The sequence below is a fragment of the Patagioenas fasciata genome, chromosome 20 (assembly GCF_037038585.1).
Source record: "Patagioenas fasciata isolate bPatFas1 chromosome 20, bPatFas1.hap1, whole genome shotgun sequence".
Classification (NCBI taxonomy): Eukaryota; Metazoa; Chordata; class Aves; order Columbiformes; family Columbidae; genus Patagioenas; species Patagioenas fasciata.
The window spans coordinates 8,364,851-8,386,177 of record NC_092539.1 but is presented as its reverse complement, the minus strand read 5'-3'; the positions used below and the strand labels follow the sequence as shown (position 1 = coordinate 8,386,177).

The 21,327-nt window shown below is 42.8% G+C and overlaps 3 protein-coding genes across 6 annotated transcripts in view; 2 read left to right on the top strand and 1 right to left on the bottom strand.

Annotated features, from left to right (window-relative positions):
* The first annotated feature begins 17 nt into the window (after window positions 1-17).
* REXO4 (REX4 homolog, 3'-5' exonuclease) lies at window positions 18-4,953 on the top strand. The gene is made up of 8 exons (XM_065853660.2): window positions 18-274; window positions 562-914; window positions 1,187-1,339; window positions 1,415-1,608; window positions 1,809-1,897; window positions 2,456-2,530; window positions 3,359-3,433; window positions 4,145-4,953. The coding sequence occupies exons 1-8, from the start codon at window positions 92-94 to the stop codon at window positions 4,244-4,246; spliced, it is 1,224 nt and encodes a 407-aa protein (XP_065709732.1). The 5' UTR covers window positions 18-91; the 3' UTR covers window positions 4,247-4,953.
* STKLD1 (serine/threonine kinase like domain containing 1) lies at window positions 4,562-17,955 on the bottom strand. 4 transcript variants are annotated; one of them, XM_065853656.2, is made up of 20 exons: window positions 17,842-17,955; window positions 17,084-17,219; window positions 16,180-16,275; window positions 15,689-15,733; window positions 15,057-15,131; window positions 14,321-14,425; window positions 14,047-14,117; window positions 13,452-13,567; window positions 12,856-12,968; window positions 12,598-12,758; window positions 12,009-12,139; window positions 11,293-11,376; window positions 10,510-10,626; window positions 9,977-10,111; window positions 8,924-9,052; window positions 8,069-8,197; window positions 7,533-7,661; window positions 6,866-7,003; window positions 6,481-6,560; window positions 4,562-4,859 (listed from the first exon to the last, which is right to left on the bottom strand). In XM_065853656.2, exons 2-20 carry the CDS (start codon window positions 17,096-17,098, stop codon window positions 4,812-4,814), a joined length of 1,917 nt encoding a protein of 638 aa, XP_065709728.1. In that variant the 5' UTR covers window positions 17,099-17,219; window positions 17,842-17,955; the 3' UTR covers window positions 4,562-4,811. The 4 variants fall into 4 exon arrangements, with proteins under 4 accessions (XP_065709728.1, XP_065709727.1, XP_071673495.1 ...); XM_065853655.2 differs by lacking the exon at window positions 17,842-17,955 and having other exon boundaries at window positions 17,084-17,337; XM_071817394.1 differs by lacking the exon at window positions 17,842-17,955 and having other exon boundaries at window positions 13,506-13,567; window positions 17,084-17,337.
* Window positions 17,430-21,327, top strand: part of SURF4 (surfeit 4) — a 13,045-nt gene continuing 9,147 nt past the window's right edge. Inside the window, exon 1 of the mRNA XM_065853665.2 lies at window positions 17,430-17,629. Coding sequence (XP_065709737.1) covers window positions 17,582-17,629 — 48 coding nt within the window. The 5' untranslated portion in view covers window positions 17,430-17,581. The remainder of the gene's footprint in view (window positions 17,630-21,327) is intronic.

Genomic DNA, 21,327 nt, shown 5'->3' with positions numbered 1-21,327 from the left:
CCGTTCCCGGGCGGGCCGGTGCAGCGGGAACCCCCGCTCGGCAAGCCCGGCCCGCTCGGTAACCGCCTCCCCCGCGGCGCGGCCGGGCCGGATGGCGAAGCGAAGCCCCGAGGAGCCGGGGCCGAGCGCCGGGGCCCGCAGGAGGAGGAGGAGGAGGAGAAAGGTGGAGCGCGGCCCCGGGGAAGCGGCGGCCGCCCCGAAAGGCCCCGCCATGGCGGCAGCGCCGCCCCGCAGCGCCCAGGAGTTCTCCGCCAACTGGAAGGCGCTGCAGGAGGTGAGGGGAACCGGGGGGTTCACTGCGGGGAGACGGAGCCACCCCGGGGCTGGGCAGGGGAAACCGCCCGGGGAGGGCCAGGGCCACGCTGGGTTTCCATGAACACAGGCACACGTTGTGTGGAGTAATTAAAAAACAACAATATTTGGGTCAATAAAAGCAGGGAATTACCCGTTGCAGGTAATTCTAGAACCAGCAAGAGTCTGGGGCCACTTGACCAAGAGACCTTGGGAAGGATGGTGGGGTCAGAAATGAAGGGGAATCATCCTTTTTTTTGGTCATTTTAGCTACTGAAACAAAAGGCAAATAGCTCCAACGAGACCCTCTCTACGTGTCAAACATCCACCAAAAAGAAGCATCCGCTCCCAGCTGGAAATGGCCCAGAGGTTCCAGCTATCAATGGGAAAGCGGGAAAGGCCAAACCCGCAAAGCAAACGGACAGTGGTTCTGCTAAAGGTGCTCCTCCTTTGGCTGAGCCAAAATCCAAGAGAGGTGCAACAGACAAGACTTTAAATGGCACCAAAAGTGATGGGAAAGGCTGCAAAGAAAAGAAGAAAAATAGCAATATTTTAAAGGAGAAAGATGATATAAAGCATAAGAGGAGGAAAGCTGAAGAACAGACAGAGCAGCAACCCAAAGAGTGAGTACTTCAGGCATCACACAATACCTATTTTGGGAGGTGTACATAAGGAGCACAGAGCAGTTGCACTATTCCACACTAAGTTTTGGGATAAATAAGCTGCGTGCTGTCCTGCTCCTCAGATATAGCAATGAACCTGCATAGGTGACAGAACTGAACTGATTTTCACAGAGCTCATGTCTTGATGTAAAAAATAAATATGCTTTTCCTACACTTCAAAGATGCAAAACTGCTTTAAGACCGTTAAATGTAATTAAATCTGTACTTACCAGGCCCGAAATCTGGTTCGATGATGTTGATCCAAAAGATATTGAAGCAGCAATAGGACCTGAAGCAGCAAAAATCGCTAGAAGAAATCTGGAACTTGAAACCAAATCCAAAGAGTCTGTGGAGAAGGTGCTGGTTAAAGAAGCGGCTTCTGAAGGGTGAGTGACATTTCCCAGCGGAGCCATGGAGATTGTCCCTGTAAAAGGTGTCACCAAGCTGTCCTTGGTCTCTAGGCTGACACGAGCCGTGGCCATGGACTGCGAGATGGTGGGAGTGGGGCCCAAGGGTGAAGAGAGCATCGTGGCTCGCGTGTCCATCGTGAACCAGTTTGGAAAGTGCGTTTATGACAAGTATGTCAAGCCTACAGAAGAGGTGACCGATTACAGAACAGCTGTTAGTGGCATACGCCCCGAGAATATAAATACAGGTAGGAGCTTTTTCCCCAGAAATGTCCTTTAGGGAGGGAGGATTTAACAGGCGAGGGCAGAAGCCTTGTTGGCTGAGCTTGGATAAGTACAATCTCAAGGATACAACTGCCTTCTCAAAAAAGCTGCACTGTTTTAACTGTGGCTTGTTTAGCTGTCCAATGCATCTAATGCAAAGTGTTTCCTTGTGTGGTGTTTTTAGGTGAAGATTTTAAAACAGTTCAGAAGGAGGTCGCTGACATCTTGAAGGGAAGGATTTTAGTTGGACATGCTTTACGCAATGATCTAAAGGTACGTGGCTGCAGATTTGTTATTTTGAAGACAAGGTTCCAAAAACTTAAGATTGAATTTCTAATACATCTTTCTGGCTCAGATGAACACACCTGAGCTCCTAGAAACTACGGCTTTGTTACCTCAGTTCCTTGTCATTTCTTGCTGCACCAAGTGTAGCCCTAGTCACTTGCCCACTGAAGTTCTTCCACTCCCAGGCACTGTTGCTAAAGGCACTGATCTGTTTACTAAATTAAAGAGCCAGGAAAGAAACAGAATGATGATAAACCAGCTCAGCAGTCTGGACATCATCACCAGAGACGGGTATCTCACATCCTGCTATACTTGCACTGCAGGCAACCTCTACAGGTGGTGCTTCCAGATTATTTCTGTTTCTTGTGCTAAGTAGAACTGTGGTTCTCAAATCCAGCTCGTGGCTGGATGATCTTGATCTTGTCCATTCACGGTTTTGAACTCTCTCTCACACTGGATAGAAGGGAAGAGCAGGAAGCTGTACATTCAGCTCTATAAGTTTCTATGCAACAGCACGCTTTGGACTGGAAATGTTATTTCTTCTAGGTTCTATTTCTTGATCATCCTAAGAAGAAAATACGTGACACACAAAAATACAAGCCTTTCAAACAGAGAGTCAAGGTAAGAAGCCGCTGGGAAGGTGAACCTCAGAACTGACTCTTGAGCTGCTCACTCACTCCTACTTGCCCCTATTCTTTCTGACCCTGTTCTTTCTTTCCTCCCCAAAACAGGGATGTCTGCTTTTTGTCATTTGAAAAGCTTAGTCTAGGTGAATGCTTAGAATCATAGGATCATTTTGGTTGCAAAAGACCCTCAAGATCAAGTCTAACCCTTAACCTAATACTGGCACTAAGCCATGTCCCCAGGAACCTCATATATGCATCTTTTAAACACCTTAGTCTTTGAAACGTATCAATAAGTTACTTAGTTCAGTACAAACATTACCAATAATACCTGCACACAAAATTCTGTGGCTCTCCCATTCTTTAGCACTCGCATGGTCTTCATAATGACTTTCTGGGTAGCAAAATAAGATGGTACAGTTCTGCTTACAGTAAGTTCTACTTACAGTAAGGCTTTGTGATGTTCTAAATGGTATCATTTCCATAGGGATATATGAAATATAGATGGCTTCAAGTTCCTGCCTAGACTGCAGGAGTAAAGGTTCAGATCATAGGGAGATATTGTAAGTTTCATAACTATATGCTCATGTTTTTTCACAACAGGGCATCCCAAACATAAATCTTAGGGTTATGGTAATAAATATAAAATCCTCTCAGCAGTGCATGTGTAAATCTCTTAATTCACGAGTTATTCTTGACAGCTCATCAGTAGAAGCTGAGATGCACTATACTTTAACAAGGAATACACTCAAACTAGTTTATCTTTTCTATAAATACACCTTTCAAATAGCATAAGACACAACAATGCTATTTTTTCTATTTCTAGTGTGCACGGCCATCACTGAAACTGCTCTGCGAGAGACTGTTGAACATTCAAGTGCAGACGGCGGAGCACTGTTCGGTGCGTATCTCACCAGAACACACATTTTGGGGTAGATGAACACATTAGCTGTAGGATCCAGGTTCAATCCAGAATACTGTGCCTTCATTCTCACCTCTCCGTGAAAGTTACTGAGCTCTGCGTGGACACCAGCATGCAGTAAGATTGCTGTCTAAGGTTACTTACCATGTCTCATACACTTGGATTATTCCCTTATATTCAGAAACTCCTTTTGAACATGTCAGCTGTATTTTGTTTAAATATTAATTGTTGTTTTAAGATCCCTGAGGAAAAAAAACAATTCTCAAGTATTGCCTGCTTACCTTAAAAGCAGTGTTCTGGTGGGCTGGATAAAATAGTGTGCGAGCCTACACGTGAATCTCAACAGCTCCTTCCTTTCAGTGGACAGGAGGATATAACAGGAATGAAGGGAAAAGCAGGGAGAATTGTCTGGATACCTCCAAGATACTGTATCAAGGGTATTTTTTCATTAGAGCTTTCCAAGTCGCAATCAGAAAGAGAAGTGCATAGCCTTGTGGTGAGACACAGTCTGAATATTTTCATCCCTTCTGCTAGTCACTCTAAAGAACCTACACCTAGAAAGTGATTATGAAGTGCTAATTGAAAAGACATTATAATGATGGAAGATCTAGCTGCTTTTTTAACAGTAGTGTTCTTAAACCATGTCAGCTCTGTTTCATTAAGCCTCCTGTTTCTTCTGTTCTCTTTCAGATTCAGGATGCACAAGCAGCTATGAGACTGTACACCTTGGAGAAAAAGACATGGGAAGCTGCTGTTAAGAACAAATCTAACAACAAAAATAGTAAAAATTGAGTGATTCTACACTGTGTTTCTATGTGCAGCATTTGCTGGTTTCATGTCACATTCAAGGGCAAATTTAGAGAGAACTCAGAACTGACAGCAGGTACTTCATGGAAGTCAAAGGACGATAGTTCCTGACATGATAACCAAGTGCTGCCATCCCTGTGGCACCTACACCTAATGCCTACTACTGTGTGTAAACAATACCTGTAGTCCTGCTTCTGTCAAGTACTTCATCAGTTCAATTTCTGCAGAAAATATACACTGAGTAAGTTTAAAATGTGTTTCTAAATTAGGATAAAGGAAGGAAGAAACTCATCACTTGGCTGAAATTCACAAAACTAAAGATCTTTATTTGAAATATTTTGAAGTCTACAAAGTAAGGCAAATTGTTGATTTCTGTCAGTCTCACGGTTGTGTACCTAGATCAACAGGATATAACTGGTTATGTATTATTAATGGCCTAATATTAATCTTTCTCATGAGAAAAATACTTTAAAATATTTCTGAAGGATCCAAGCTTTTATATCGGAACCAGAAGTGTACGAGTCTTGTTCTTATACAGAAAGTTTCTCTCTTATTTCTGCAGTTTCAAAAGCATTGCATCCACAAGGGTTATTATCTCCTGGAGAGAAATGTAAGAGTTGTAAAATACAAGATTACCTTGTTGCTTCACTTATTTTTACATTCCTTTATTAATAAAAGCACTGTGTCTAACATAGGCCTTTCAAGTGAGTGATGTTTAAAGCACATGTGGGGTCTGATACTGCAAAATCCAAAGCAACCATAATTAACAGACCAAATACTAATGTTCTGATTTAAATAATCTAAATGGATACTGGAAGGGAAATCAATACCAGAAAAGGGTTTTAGAGATTTACACTGTATTGCAAGAACGAGTGTTCTGGCCTTTACTGTGCTGTCAACAGGGGACTCAGGGAACAAGGAATTACATTTACAACAGAAGGGGGAACATCAAATTACATTTACAACAGAAGAGGGAGCTTTCTTCTCTTTTGTGATTCTTTTTTTCTGCACTACCTCATAGCTGCAGCATTCATTAAACTGCTGCAGGCAATGTCTGCAGGAGACACTGGAGAACAAGTCTGCATGTAACTAAGAGGAAAGTTATAAGACCAAACAGTTTTATTTGCTTGATGTACAAACATGTCATTACTGGTTTGACGACAGCAAGCCATTGCAAAAGGAAATATTAGCTCGAATAACTTTACTGTTTCTGGTGTTTCAATACTTACCTTTTTTCGGTATGACTACTTGTTGGAATTTACTCTAAGTTAAACCTGCAGACAAATTGTCCCAAGGGTTTCTTTTGTTGGTTTTGTCTTTGTATGGGGTCTGGTTAAAGATACTATTAAGAAAAAAGACTTAAGGGGAAAGGGACCTGGGGGTCCTGGGGACAGCAGGGTGACCATGAGCCAGCACTGGGCCCTTGTGGCCAGGAAGGCCAATGGCATCCTGGGCTGGATTAGAAGGGGGGTGGTCAGTAGGTCAGAGAGGTTCTCCTGCCCCTCTGCTCTGCCCTGGGGAGACCACACCTGGAATATTGTGTCCAGTTGTGGCCCCTCAGTTCCAGAAGGACAGGGAACTGCTGGAGAGAGTCCAGCGCAGCCACCAAGATGCTGAAGGGAGTGGAGCATCTCCCATGTGAGGAAAGGCTGAGGCAGCTGGGGCTCTGGAGCTGGAGAAGAGGAGACTGAGGGGTGACCTCATTAATGTTCACAGATATCTAAAGGGTGAGTGTCAGGAGGATGGAGCCAGGCTCTTCTTGGTGACAACCAATGATAGGACCAGGGGTAATGGGTTCAAACTGGAACACAAGAGGTTCCACTTAAATTTGAGAAGAAACTTCTTCTCAGTGAGGATTCCAGAGCCTGGCCCAGGCTGCCCAGGGCGGGTGTGGAGTCTCCTACTCTGGAGACATCCAAAACCCACCTGGACACCTTCCTGTGGAACCTCAGCTGGGTGTTCCTGCTCCGGCGGGGGGATTGCACTGGATGAGCTTTTGAGGTCCCTTCCAATCCCTGACATTCTGTGATTCTGTGACTTCCAACTACTTGCTTTCAGTAGTTAGAAATATTCTTACAAACTCATTCTTCACCCCATATACACATAATTCTGTAAATTTCTGCACTGTGTAATTGCAGCTATTTGAGAATGATAAAATTCATAACCAGAAATAAGATATTAAGCATCTACCCTATATTATGACAGTGGCTTCTACATACCGTACTGGATGGAAACCGCCTTTTTATTTCAGACAGCAGTTCTTCGGTTTTCTGGGACAGCATATCCAGCACCACGTCTTCTGTAAATGAAAAGGACAATATACAGTTACAATAGCATCAGCAGGAGCTAAAGAGCAGCAATGAGGGGACAGATCCACAAACAGAAGGCAGGATAAGATGAAGTTATATCCCTATAACAGAGGGGCATTTATAATTATTCAAGAACAAGAGGGATGAACTCTCAGTTCCAATTCATCCTCCTTTCACAAATACATAGTTAGGTTTTTCCTGAGAGCAACTAACATCCCTGAGCAGCTGCCGCTAGCTTTCTTTACTATTTTTTGGGGCAGATTAAGAGATTCATCAAATAAGACCATGATCTCACCATACTGAACCATCTCATTAATCAGCATACAGATGTTTTCCACCACATCTGGATCATTTATGTGAAGGTGGTAGGCATCTTTCATCAGCTTTATTCCACTGCCTTTGGAATCCGTTATAAATCTCAAAGCTGGTATTTCTGAAAGGGAGACAAACACTGCTGGGCTAGTTGGTCACTCCAGCATTATCTGCTTTCCAGTCCCCTGGACACGTGTAACATTTTTCCAGGAAGGTATGCCTGTTATTTTCAGTCTTCCCAAAAGCTATTTTGAAGCAAGTTCGGGCAACAAGCAGAAGAACATATACACAACCAATGCTGTCACACATGGCAGAACTGATATTTTCATGTTTACTGTTTTCACATTCACTTTAACACAGTGAAACAACTTCATTGTGAAGTAAGTAACAAAACACTCAAGTTATTAATAGATCCAATTGTACTGATCTAACACTTCTCATACATTCATACTGGGGCCATGGGAAAGGAAAGAAAAACTAAAATCACACCTCCAGTTTCACTATTTCCTCTCACAGTCCTGCAAGATAAACGCAGGAGAGCACATGTCAATCCAAATCCTACTAGAAACTCCTGAACAATACAGAAATATCCACTTCTGAGCTGAATTGCAAATAATAATAATAATCATAATAGAATTGCTGCATGTTACCAGATAGCCTCAGAAGGCTTGCTAATGCCAGGCAGGTGTTCTTCACCAGCACTGGTCTTTCCAGGTTCATCCTGAGCACATCCAGCAGAAGTGCTGTTGTGGACTCATATTCATTTTCAGTTAAGCAACCTTAAAAAAACAAAACACAAAATCCCAAACTTCAATATACTCAAAAGCCTTTAACACACTCAGCAACATTTCAGTTTCTGCCTCTTGTTTCTGAAATGACTTTTAAACTATGTGATAAAAGTTACAAAGCAAACACGTGAAAACCTGTACTGCAGTAAAAAGGCCAAATAATACCTTATAATGAGCTGATCCAGGGGTCATCCAGTTATATCATTGCTGTGGCTCATCAAAAAGAGCTTCCTTAGGGAGAGTAAGAACACAAGTACATGGAAAACTGGTTGAGAGGATGCAAGTTCCTAACTCTGCTGCCATCTGCAGAGCCTGCTCAGACCAAGCAGCCGCTATTTCCCACTGACAGACAGACACCTTTCCCACACACAAGGAACAAGGAAGCTGGGAACACACACCTTGGAGTGACAATGCCCACAGAGCCGAGCAGGCCAACTCTGTAACTGGTCCATTCTGGAGATGCTCTTGAAGGACGGCAGAGATAACGGGGACAGCACTTTTCAGCAATGCATGGTCTGTGTTGTTCTCTGGATGACCGTAACAAAAAGGAAATGCATCGAGCAGAGTTATTTAATTGAGTAATAATATCATAAGCATATTGTATGTAAAATCTTGATGGGTGGTGGCATTGCAGTAATGCATCGTTATTTTAGTATGAACAACAGCAGAGGGAAGGAACCCAAAATGCACAAAACCCAATCAAATTTTACATTGTAATATTGCAGAAAGCTGAACTTCTCCTGGAGCTTGGTTTTCTTTGCCATTTGAATTACACATGGGGATCACAGCAAGAAACCAAAAATAACCACTTTTTCGACAGAATAAGGTCTGCAGGATGAATATTTAGTTCATCACATAAATTGAATGGGTGGTTTGTTGCACAGAGGTAATAAAACACACCAAGGGCAACTGTGCACACCCTGCTTTCACCCTTCCTTGGTGATTAGAACACCACACACCTGCACAAGAATTTCTCATAGAAATGGTCATATTTTGGCAAAAACAGTTAAGATTTGACTTTGACACCTTATCACAAAAAGAGTTGCTAAAAAGTCTGCATTAGTTTTTAGTTCTCATTTAACTGTGGATCACTTCAAGTTATTCCAGCAGTGATGTGGAGACATCTCTCCAGAATGGGAGAAAGAAGAAAGATCCAGTTCCAGCACCGGGAATGTCTGAACTCAACTAGGTACAACACCCACTGCCTCCACGTCACACGAGTCGAGGCACAAGACTCACTGCGTTCTCCTTACCACCCACTGCCAAGCTCCAGAGAACTCCACAGCACGAGAAACAGATCTTCGCATTGTGAGGAAAACCCCTCAAAATTGACAGAAGGTCTGTGATTATTCCAGCTTTCCTTAGATTCTCTGCAGCAACATCTGAAAAACACAGTGAAAGGAACCCTATAGAGTCTGGTATTTTTGTCCCACTTGCTGTCCTCACACCAGACAGCACCACTAACCATATTTAAACAGTGATAACGAACCAGTAACGTGATACCATCAGCTGGACAAAAAGCAAGAGAACAGATTGAATTCTCTAACAGGATGCACCTAAGTACAGTTTTTAGCACATGCTTTCAAACAGACCTTTGACCATCCTTTTTCCTTACAGATCTGAAATTTACAGAGCAGAAAAGGAACTGAGAGAGTATAAATTACTATTTCTCAAATGTCTGCAATTTTGCAATTAAAGCTACCTCAGGTTCAGAATTAGGAAACCCTGCAGAAAAGTAGTTTGGGCTTAGATGGCAAGTTTATTTGTACATGACACTTTGTACCTTTTATTTCTAAGATTACCCCCTTGCTGTTAAATTATTCTGTAACTATTTATAAAAACAGCCTTCTGATGACTATTGAAGCGACACTGAAAACAAGTAAAAAAATACTATAAATATTTAGCAATTACAATGTCAGGAGTAAAAAAAAAAAGTGGAGAAATTAGGTAGAACGGTTTCTAATTCGCCATGACACAGCTAAAAATAGAATCCAGGCTCTATGCCTTTTTTTTCCCCAAGCGCTACTATTTGCACAGTTTATACTTATTTCCAAAACAAGATGAAATACAGGATCACTCCACTAGACACAATTCTGTAAGACCCTAAAGCCTCAGCAGTGGATCTTATACTTACAGGACTTATCTTACCAATATCTAGTGAATATTATCAATGTTACCACTATCAAACTAACACCTACAGGCATCCACATCTCTCAGTGAAATCACAAGTTCTGTATCATATCTTGGATTAGACTATAAAAGCAGAAACATAAGAATATTCCCAAAATAGGAACAAGGTGACTCACCACTGGCTGAAATCATCATCAGTAACGTACAGAGCAATGAAAGCAACTCTTCATTTTCCGAGTGTTTTCTCACTGTGTCTAACAGAGAGGTGGCCACGTTTTCAATCAGGGCCATCACCGCATCCTGTTCTGGAGCTGTCAAAAAAACATTCTAACAGAACAAAGATTCCAGTGTCTTGCAAGTCTGAATCTCCTGCTGTTAGCATGAGTAAAACATTCAATTAGCAGCTTTTCTTCACATAACGTATCCAAAAGTTATTATTCTGTTGTGTTCAATTTATCTCCTAAAGCTGTAGATGTGGTCTATCTAGACATCAGCAAAGCCTTTGACACTGTCTCCCATAATATACTCCTGCAATGGACTGGAGTTGGACCAAGGGTTGGACTTGATGATCTCTGAGGTCTTTTCCAACCCACTCGACTCTGTGAGTGAGTCACAGATTACTGAACCCATTTCAAACCTGAGCCACTATATCTAACTTTACAAAAGATGCTGTATTACTCAGCATAAGTTGGAAGTCTCATAACTGTACCTTGACTAAGAATTTCAAGCAATAAACTGCAGCCATCTGCTTGTAACTTGGGAGAATCTACATGAGTCTTCATGGCAAAAGTGGTCAGTTCTGTAAACTTCAGCAGATAGGTCCAGGCTGTGGGGAAAAGAAATTATTTGAGACAACATTCAGTTACACAGCTTAGAACACTCAGTGGGTATCGATGCTCCAAAACACAAGAGTTCGAGTTTCAAACAAGTGATTATTTTCCTTACTGATTACAGATATGAGCAGCCCTGTGTTTTAACATAATAAGCCAATACCAGTATTAAACAGCAACACATTTTATAACTGAGTTAACATGGTGCTTCAAAAATATTAGTCGTGATCTGAAAGATTAGCCTGAAAAATGTGCAGATGCTAGGGAAAATATGAAGTTTTCACTCACACACCGTTACTAGACACAGAAACTAGACACATGCAGTTTCCTTTTGCTCTCCCAGTGTTATAGCCCCAGGCATCACCCCCACGTGGCCCCAACACTGATACAAATTTACCTTCCTCAAGTGTCAGTTTGCCAATTCACCTTAGTCGCCAATTAAAATACCACTTAGTTTTGGTGTTTTCCAGTGCCCATTTTTCTACAAAACAAGTACCAACACAATCATATCAACTAGTGGCCTATTCCAGTACATTCCAAAAAGGCAAAACAGGAAGAGAACAATTTCATTCTCATTTATTGTCATAAGAATATTTTTCTTCTTCCTGTTATCTCAAAATGTAAGGAAAGAGCAGAATAAAACTGATAAAATAGTGCCTTACCACTTTTATCTCTCACAGAACTGGCAAAGAGCTGAATGGCTTTAACCTGCACTTCTTCTATATCCCAGAAAGCCTGCATGAATTCTACACAAAGAAAATTCTTCTAATCATTTGATACAAACACTTATAAAAAGCACTCACATTTTCTCTATTTTGTGCAAGATATGTTATTTTCATTTACATGAATTCACAAGCTGTGATTGTCGAAAAGAAAAACTTTCCACCTAATGCATCAAACGTCTAAATATTATAAAGTGTTACGATTCATCTCTGTAATATGTGTTTGCCATTATATATTTTTGGGCACCTGTTGGAATATTAAATCAGAGCAGGGATAAGAGCTTTAACTACAATCTTAATCTGAAAAGGCTACCAGAATAATGTATCTTCCTTCCTTAGGCGGAAAATAATGGAGTAGATCCTTTGTGGCATAAATCGGCAAACACATTAGAATGCAGACAACAAAAGCAGGGGTCCCCAATTTTTTGAGGAATGATCTCCGACCACATTTAACTCGCACAGCAGGTACAGCTGGTAACCTTATGAGGTTATAGAAAAGGCTGTGTTGTGATCCTTCCTCAAAAGGATCCCGTTTTATTTCAAGTAAAATGAACATCCAGTAATTCATTTTCAGGTAGAGCACACGCTGACTGGAACACACAGAGCTTTATTTCCTATGAAAATCATCATTACATTAATCTGATTTTCCTTATTACCTAGAACTTCTTCAATTCTTGCCTCAAGGAACACATCTATTATTTTGGGAGGCAAAGACTTTTTCAGTTTTACTGAAGAGGCACCCGCAACAGTCAGGCATTCCCTAATAAAAGGATCATCGGTGAGATCCCTAGAATTATAAAAGACAAAAGCAGGTAATATAAGTTAGAACTGGTAAGTTACAGCAAAAAAATTGACAGGCTTTGTTTCATTTTGGTTTAGAAACCTAATAATACTTCTTTGAAGACTGGATTCTTTTCAAGAGAATTTACACAATTTACTTCAAAATGGCTATAAAAAGAACTCATATTGAGCAAGCCATGCTTGGGCTTCAACTTAACGGTTTGTAAAATTGCGTATAACATGATTTTATAATGTAACGCCTCAAAAGAGGGAGACTCACACCTATCAGAATGCATGCTTCTGAATGAACACCAAATCTTTCACTTCTTTAATAACTCAATTTGTCAAGGCACTAAGATCAGCAACCTCGACTCAGCCTCTTTCAAACAGCAGCTAAAGCTCTCATCTTCAAGAAGGGAGGTGAGACGCAGGACAAAAAATAAAGGGAAAGCATCCAGAACTCACTTTGCTGTGGGCCTCATGCTGGGCTCAATCTGTAGCATCATAAATAAAATCGGAAATAAAGGTGCAGAGCTGGTATATTCAGCCTGCAGCGGTATCACAATCATCTCAAGACGGTTGGTATCCTGTCTGATATCCTGCAGAAAATACATTGTTTCTTCTTCCTGTAAGGAACACAATATCAGAAGAGCTTCCACATACTCCAAGACATCCTGGTGGGCCCAGGACATTTTAAATCTATAATGAAACATTATTACGTACATTCAGAACAGAGCAGCTCATCATAACGAGTAGAATACAACCTAGAGACCAGATGTCAGATTTCTCAGTAAAAGAAAAACCAAATGTTTCCGGAGCCATCCAAGACTTGCAACCTGGTGAAATAAGAATCACGCAGTCAAGGCACTGACATTGTACTACACACAGTTTTTGCTTGCACATCCATGAATCACAAGCAATTGTTTTATGTCTAAAAATCATTTAGAGATAATCTGCAGAGATTAAACATTTTTTACTGGCAATATGCCACTAAAGACTAATAAACACACTACAACTAATGAATCATTTTCTCAGATGTTACTGCAGAGGTATTAAACTAAAAAGGACTCCAGCTCTATCTGTTGCAGAGTTCTGAGACCCAGACATATTATAGTTTTCAATTGTGAACACAATTAATGCTCCAGGCAGCCACCTATGAATATCCTATTCATGCTTCAGAAGACAAACAGTACAATATGGAGAAGTGGGACAGTAGATAATTTTTTCCTCTTTGGCTGATTTTTCTCTGAGAACTAAAAATATCCACCATAGCTGAAACTTTAAAAAATAAAGTAAAAAAAAGTAAACCAAATATCTACTTTCTTCCACTCTTATTTTCCATTTCATCTCATCTGTCATAAGTGTTTCTGTACCGAAGTCACTAAGCATGAAGGATGCTTCACCAGTCACAAGTATGTTTGATGGCTTGAGATTTCTGCAACACAAATCACAGGATCACACAATGTCAGGGATTGGAAGGGACCTCGAAAGCCACCTTGGTGAAGTCATGTTGACTGCCCCAATGACCCTTTTATCCCTGAGATGGCCCCAAGGAGATGTCGTTCCATCAGTTTCCCAGGGATGGAGATGAGGGTGACCGGTCTATAGTTACCCGGGTCCTCCTTCCTGCCCTTTTTGAAGACTGGAGTGACATTTGCTTTCCTCCAGTCCTCAGGCACCTCTCCTGTTTCCCAAGATTTGGCAAAGGTTTCCCATCAGCGTGTGAAATTAGGGTTTAATGATATTTAACTACAGATTCCCAGCATCTTTACACATCAGGAGGTTTGGGTTTGTTTATTTGTCTTTTCAGGGGAGTGATTTGGGTCTTTTTTTGTTTGAGGGTTCTGCTTGGTTTCTTTGTTTTTAAAATATACAAGTGACCTGTCAGACAAAGAGCATGAGATTTCTACTCACCTGTGGAAAATATTTTGTGTGTGTATATAAAACAAAGCATCCACCATCTGTCCCAGGAAACTCATTATCACCTGTTGAGCAGAATATACGCAAAAGTGTAACAAACAGAAAAACTTCCCAATATCTTTCGGAAGAGGATTCCCAGCCCACCCTTCAGCAAAACACTGTGGTTCAGAGATTTTGGGGAGGACTTTAAGAGGGAATACAGAGGAAGGAAATATAAAAGCAGCGAGACACCGTCAGTTCAGCCAGGTGCCTCTTCTGTACTTTTTACCATGTCTGTTATTTTTTCTGACTTGTGCCTTTTTTCCTTGATTACAGCAGAAAGATCTCCCTGGCCTGAGTGCTCCATTACCAGACAAAGGAACAGAGATGATATCTGTAACACAACATTACACCGGCATTGTCTAATTGTTCACAGGTAATAACATGTTCAGTAAAAAAGATAAAACTGAGCACTTGGCCAAACTGGTGGGTGTGGTGTTCACCACTACCAAGGTGTTCTGAGATGATTCATCTCTCACAGAGGATACAATAATTACTATTTTTTATTAAAAATACAGCACATTTGTTGTTTTGGTTTTTGTTTGCATTAAAAACCCCCACACCATTATCAAGCATCTTATCTGAAGCCATATGGGACAATTCAAGTCAAATATATCAAAGATATACATAAAATTTTGCCTGAGCATAGAATCTGCAAAAACTCAGGGTTTTCAGCTTTTCAGTTTCCTGTGGTGTCCTGTAAAGCGTTTTTATGCAGGCATGCAAATCCATATTGCACACTGATTCACACCAGAAGCTGTGAGTCAGTATGCAGTACTGAAATGTGATGGACTCCTTCACAGTATGTTTATTTAGGAGTTAATAAAGCAAGTTTGTTTCAAGTCAAATAATCTTTTTCTGTAGCATCTCACACCAATGACCCTAAATGTAAACTTGCAAAAATGCTTACACACCTACAACATTAACCATCTATTCCAATTTAACCAATCCTATTTCATTCTCACCTCATTATCCCAAGTCACAAACAATTCCTTGTAAACACAGATGTTTGAATGATGAAGTTTTAGCAAATCTCTTGCCTGTATAGAAAAAATACAGAGAGAGCTTTCTATAGCTACACAGTCCTTCCCACTGACCAGCACTGTAAATAATATCCTAAGCCAGTTTTTGACTTGTTAATGTCACATGTCCGACCAAATCTTGTAAATATGCAAGCTCTGTTGTATATTTGTATGTAGAGGTGTCAAGGAAAAATATTTCAGTAAGACTCTGCTTAGCAGAGTTACAAATTGAGTTTATGAATAATAAACTATAAACAGAGCAAGGCTCTCCTTCAGCTTAAAGGCCAAAAGGATGAACTCCACTCTGTCTTTGGCACAAAGCAAACACAAACCCTGAAAAAGGACTATCCTCTGAGAAGAGTTGTCCATTTGAGTCTACATATTCAAATAGAGGAACAATTAATACAAAATCCTGGCCTGAGCTCAAGCAGAGGGCAGGGAGCACACCCCTCAGATAGCCTTACCCTGTTTGCATCTTGACTATTTACTTAGTTAATCCTTACAGATAAAAAGCTCTGTTCTATCAAGACTTTGGTCTTTGTAAATGAAGTAGTGAAGAAAAACCACACTGATACCTCCTTCAGGGCCTCATTTGCTTGCTTTTCTTCGATGCATTCAACCTGCACCAAAAAGAAGATAAGATCATAACAGAGAGACAGCCAAACTCCAAGCCAGAATAATCTTGTCAGGATGACTAGAACTGCAAATTATGTATGAACGAGCATAAGTTTTCAATGATAGCTCCAATCTCACATTTGGAGCAGTCTTGTTGCTGGGAGGTGGCCAGAAACAGCATTTTAAACAAGTCTGTGACAGCTAGCCAGTCCTCCTGCACTGTCGAAGTGGCAGCAAGCTCAGGTGAACAAACATCTAAATAGGCTGCTCCCCTTTCCCACTTCTAACCTCAATATTCTGTTTCCAAACCAGCAGCATACTGAGAGGTAAGCCTACTGTGACCCAATGGCCAAGCTTGCCTTACTATGTTTGTTTGTTACTATCAGAAGGGCTCATGGAGACAACAAACAATGTCAATGGACTCTTGCTTTCCTAGCAACCATCTTCTCACCTGTTTTATTATATATTTCTTCTCTGCATCCATTTCTGTTTTGAGTTCAGCCACCAGCATAGTGCCCAGCGCCCCAGGCTGCAGCTGCTCCAGCACCTGTGGGGCAGAGGAGAGACACTCAGGCACTTGCTCAGCTGTAAGTTGTAGAGCACTTAAGGCAGAAAAGCCCCTTCAAACTCCTGAGAAACTCCGCACAGCACACACACCCAGTTCCCAGCGACCAGACCACATGCACCCGACTCCAGGGACACACAAGCCTCCCCTTCTAAAATGTTTCTCTGCACTTCCCCCCTACTCAGCAAAACACCCTCATCTCCCCAGGGCCACTGGCACCCCAGCACATCCCTCACTGGGACCACAGAATCATTTTGTCTGGAAAAGACCCTCAGGATCATTGAGTCCACCCATAACCTAACTCCAGCACTAAACCATGTTCCTCATTTAAACGCCTCTAAAACCCCTTCAGGTACAGTGACTCCACCATTTCCCTGGGCAGCCTGTTCCAATGCCCAACAGCCCTTTCTGTAATGAACTTTTTCCTGATATCCAATCTGAACCTCCCATGGTGCAAGTTGAGGGCATTTCCTCTCATCCTATCACTTGCTACTGGAGAGAAGAGACCAACCCCTCTGAGCCACAACCTCCTTTCAGGTAGCTGTAGACATCGAGAAGGCCTCCCCCCAGCTCCTGTTCTCCAGCCCCCATGTTGGCCACTTCCTCAGAGCAGCTCACACCCTCTGCAGGGCCACACAGCCCCTCCTTGGGGCCACCTGCATCCCCTCCCACGGTCCCATATCTACACCCTCATCCTTAAGCCACAAGCCCCTCCCCAGGGTCATCCACTCCCCCCAAAATGCCACAACCATCCCCTTCCAGCCGCACAGGGCCAGGCCCCAGGCAGCACCTCGTATTTCTCCATGGCGGGACTGGGCTCTCAATCAGGCAGCGGGTGCAGAAGGACCCTCAAGAAATGAGGCCCTTCAGCCGTTAGTGGTGGGAGCCCAACAAAGTCGGGCTGCTTCCTTCACTCTCAGGCTACACTTTTAAACCAAAAAAACCATCGTTATAAGCCCACAGGCATAAACTGATAGGAAAGGCAAACCACCACCCCCCCCAAGACCCCTCAGGGGCGTTTCCCCAGTGGGGGCTGCGGCCCCTTTAAGCGCGCAGCGCCGGTGGGCGGGGCCGCCCCGCCCTCCCGCGGCCACCGCCCCGCCCCGTCCCGCCCGCGCCGGCGCTGCCGCCTGCGCGGCGCCTTTAAGGCCTGGCCTACGTGGCAGCAGCACCGAGCGGCCCGGCGCTGCCTCCCTCCCGCCTGCCCGCCCTTCCCGCGGCCGCCTGAGCCAGAGAGCCCGGGCCCCAGGCGCGCAGCAGCCGGCAGCACCTTCCCCTTCCCGCCGCCATGGGCCAGAACGACATCATGAGCACGGCCGAGGACTTCGCGGACCAGGTGGGTACCCGTCTCCCTGCCCTTCTCTGGTCGGGCGGCCTTTGTGCGCTGGGCCGCTCCCTTGGGCTGGTGTGAGGGGGCGCCCCGTGGGGAGGGGTGGTGAGGCTGCAGCCTTGAGGGGCCCAGTTAGGCCTTGCTGGGGCGGGCTGGGGTGGTGGGGTCTGTCCCTCTGGTGGGGATCCCCGTGCGGGGCTGGGGGTCCGGGTCCCTACCGGGGTCGGGCCGGCCCTGCGGCCGGGTCGCTGCGGGAGCGGCTGCTCCTGTCCCCGGGCAGATCTGTGGTTGCTCGGCCGCCCGGGGAGGAGAGTTCTCCCGAGAATGGGGCTTCTCCGTGGGGCTGAATAAATGGGAAGAGAGCAGGAGGCAGAACTGCTCTGGTTTTCTTGAAGCTGTCTAGGCTGGTAAATAGGGCAGGAAGGGGTAGGAAAGTTGGGTGGGGTGGTGGTGTCAGGAAAGCAAAAAATCTAAATCTTGACCTATGTCTGGAAACTCAGGCTTGGCAGCAGCATAGTACTGTGCTTAGATTTGAGGCAGAAGGAAAGTGAACAAGCTTTCCATTGGTTGGACTTGATGATCTTAGAGGTGTTTTCCAAGTGAAATTATTCTAAGCTGATGTTGTCTTGTAATCCTTCTTGCATTTATTTCAGTGGAGACCCTCACAGATTTCTCTGTTAAACAGAAGTTTGTGATCTCTTACTGTATGTGAGAGCAGGAATGTTTCCAGTGTAAGTAGTTGATCTGCTGGTGGTGGTGTTAGCAAGACCTTCACTGTCATGGTGATTCATCTAATGGAAAATAAGAGGTGGCATCCTGTCGTATTTAGCAAGTTCTGTGGAAAATCTGATTCTGCTTGGTTCTACAACTGTGATTATTGAAGCAGTGAGAATTGTGTGGTGCACGATACCAGGTCACAGCTCTGAGGGGGCTGTGCTACTTCTGTGTCTTTAACCGAGTTTTACTGGGAAAACCTGTTCTGCGCTTCCTCTCCACCCCCAGATGGAAGACTCATTTTGGAGACAGAGCCTCTTATGGTGTGTGGAGCATTCAGTTTAAGGGGTGTCTGGATCATCATTGTCATCATCTGTTTACCTTGTCCTCTCACTCATTTTAGAGGAGAAGGTGAACTATTACTATAGTGTTCAGATCACTCACCAGTTTACAGCACTTGTCCTGACCTTTTTATAACACCTCTCTATTTATTCCTGTGTGACTATTTCTAGATGTCCTTAACACCCCTTTTTTTCGTACTACTGAAAGCTCTTCTGTTCAGCTAAAATGCAGTTTGCTTTCTCCTGAGATGAGTTTTAAATGGCACAACTTTATTTGTGCTGGGCCACATTCTGTTTAAAGATTAGTCTTTCATTTACCTGCAGAGTTTGGGGTGTTTGCATACACTTACCCATCAGATTGCAAAACCATTTTTATGGCTTTCCAAGTAACTCCATTGATAATTCTGCCTCCACATAACTGCCTTGTAGCTTAATCAGACACTTTCAGTACTGGGTGTGCTGCTAAAATTGTGTCACACCAGTGCAGGAGTGGAGGGATTTACTAAACAGTAACCTTTGATATATATTGTGAAGTTAACACTTGGCATTATGAAAACTGTTCGTCTTGGATTTAAAAAAAAAAAAAAGAAAGTATTTGGAACATTTGGACTGAAATTATGTTGAAACTCCCCTTGCTGGAGGCGGAAAAAGTGAAGCTGGACAATGGTTGTTTGGGAGCTGAATGCATTTTCCTTTCTGACCTTGATTTCTCCACTCCCTGGACTAGTGCTCAAGACCTAAGTCTTCATTTTTGTAGCAACGAAATAAGGATCTTGGTTCAGAATGATGCCCAACTACAGGCTGTAGGGCTTGGTTTTTTAAGCCACATGACATCAGCCCAATGTTATTAGATAATCTACATACTCAGAAGTTAAGCTCTTTTTTTAGTGATTCTTGTTAAAATATTACATGCTAAGCCCTTCATTGCAGTCACCATGTACTGCTGACGTTGTACTGAAAATAGCTGTATCTGGGCCTGTACTGATTGTTTAGGGATACAGAACTGGTTGTCTCCCCTCTGAAATCCCCATAAGAGGGAGCAGATCTTGTGCAACCTTCTCAGTGTCTGTAATAAACTTTAGGAATATGGGTGCCTAGTATATCTGCCATTCTAAAAAAAAAATATGGACAAAAATGCAGGGAGACTATTGAGTCATTGTATTATAGTGACAGGACTGTAAGGGAGAACCAGACTCTGGGGATTTTATTTAATTTCCCCAAATAAATGCTGATGCACGTTGTTCAGCTAATTCTAATGTCTTGGTATCCTATTTTGCAGAAAACAGAAGGGAAAGAGAACATTTCATTGTTAGTCTGTTGGTGGGGTTGTGTGTGTGTTTTAAATTTAAAAAACTGAATTTGGAAGTGTTCCCTGTAACTTAGTCATATCAGTGCACTGATCCTTTATCGTTAGAAGCCAAATAGCCTATTCTATTCTAGTTAGGCTGGAAAGAATCTTCCCATGAAAAGTGATAGCAAAATGCAATACATGACTAATAATTCCCATTTTAAAGATTAGATTAATAAACAGCCTTTTTGGAAAAGGGCACTGGTATAAAGTATGCGTTAGAAGATGAAGTGAGAAATTCCCTGCAATTAAAAACCTGATTAAGATCGCTCTGACCCACTAGAACACTGTGAGCAATCTTCTCACCTTTTGAAACAAGCAGGAAAGCCTCTGTTTCCGGTTTTTGTGACTTGTAGACATTGAATGAGCCTGTTGTGATTGGTGTTGCTCTCCTTGTGATTTTTACGTGGAATCCCCTAAGTAGCTTTATATAGGTTGGTGAAAATAAGTGATTTTCGTTGTGCCGGAGCATTGCGCATCCTATTCCAGACAAGATCACTGGTGTCCCGGGCTGCTGGAGGTCTCTGTCCTGCCAGAACAAAGCAATCCTTTAAATGAATACAAGCCAGATATCTGGAATACACCGTTATCAGAAGCTCCAAGCTAATAATGCTGTGCAGCCCACAAGAAGGTTTTCTGTGTAGATTAGCAGGCTGCGGTTCATCACTGTGTTCATAACTTCCACGATGCAAAACCAGACACGTGTACACGCAGAAAAAAAGGCTTCTGTGTTTGGACAGAATATACCTAGGTGACACAAACATTCCCAACTCCTAGCTGTATATCGGTCTTAAAACACCTGTAATTATGCTGTGGTATAAACACTTCTGACAAAATGGACTGGATTTTTATCAGATTTGAAGCTGTTGGACGTGGGATATAGTTTAGAAAGTGTGATAAGAGTCAAAACAGGATTAGTTTATTACCTCTCTGTGGGCAGGTGTCTGCTGGGTTTGAATATTTCAACCTTCCTTTTGAAAAATGGGGTTTGAGCAGAGATTTGATACAGGGATCCCTGGATCATCTTCTGCATCTTTGCTTGTTAAACTTAAGAGGAGCATTTAAATCTGTCTTTGCCTTTCTAATCCTGTTAGAGGGGGGAAGTGGCAACACAAAGCCCCTCTGGTTTACATTAGTAACTTGGCTGCCAACACAGAGCCAGCTGTTCTACTTTAAAATAGTTTTACTTCAGCATTTTGTTGTCTTCCAGTGTTTTGTAGGTATGCAGTATGTGCTAAGAACAGCTGATGCAGAGCCCATAGCCGAATAAACCACCCGGTTACTTGATGTCATGCGTTTAA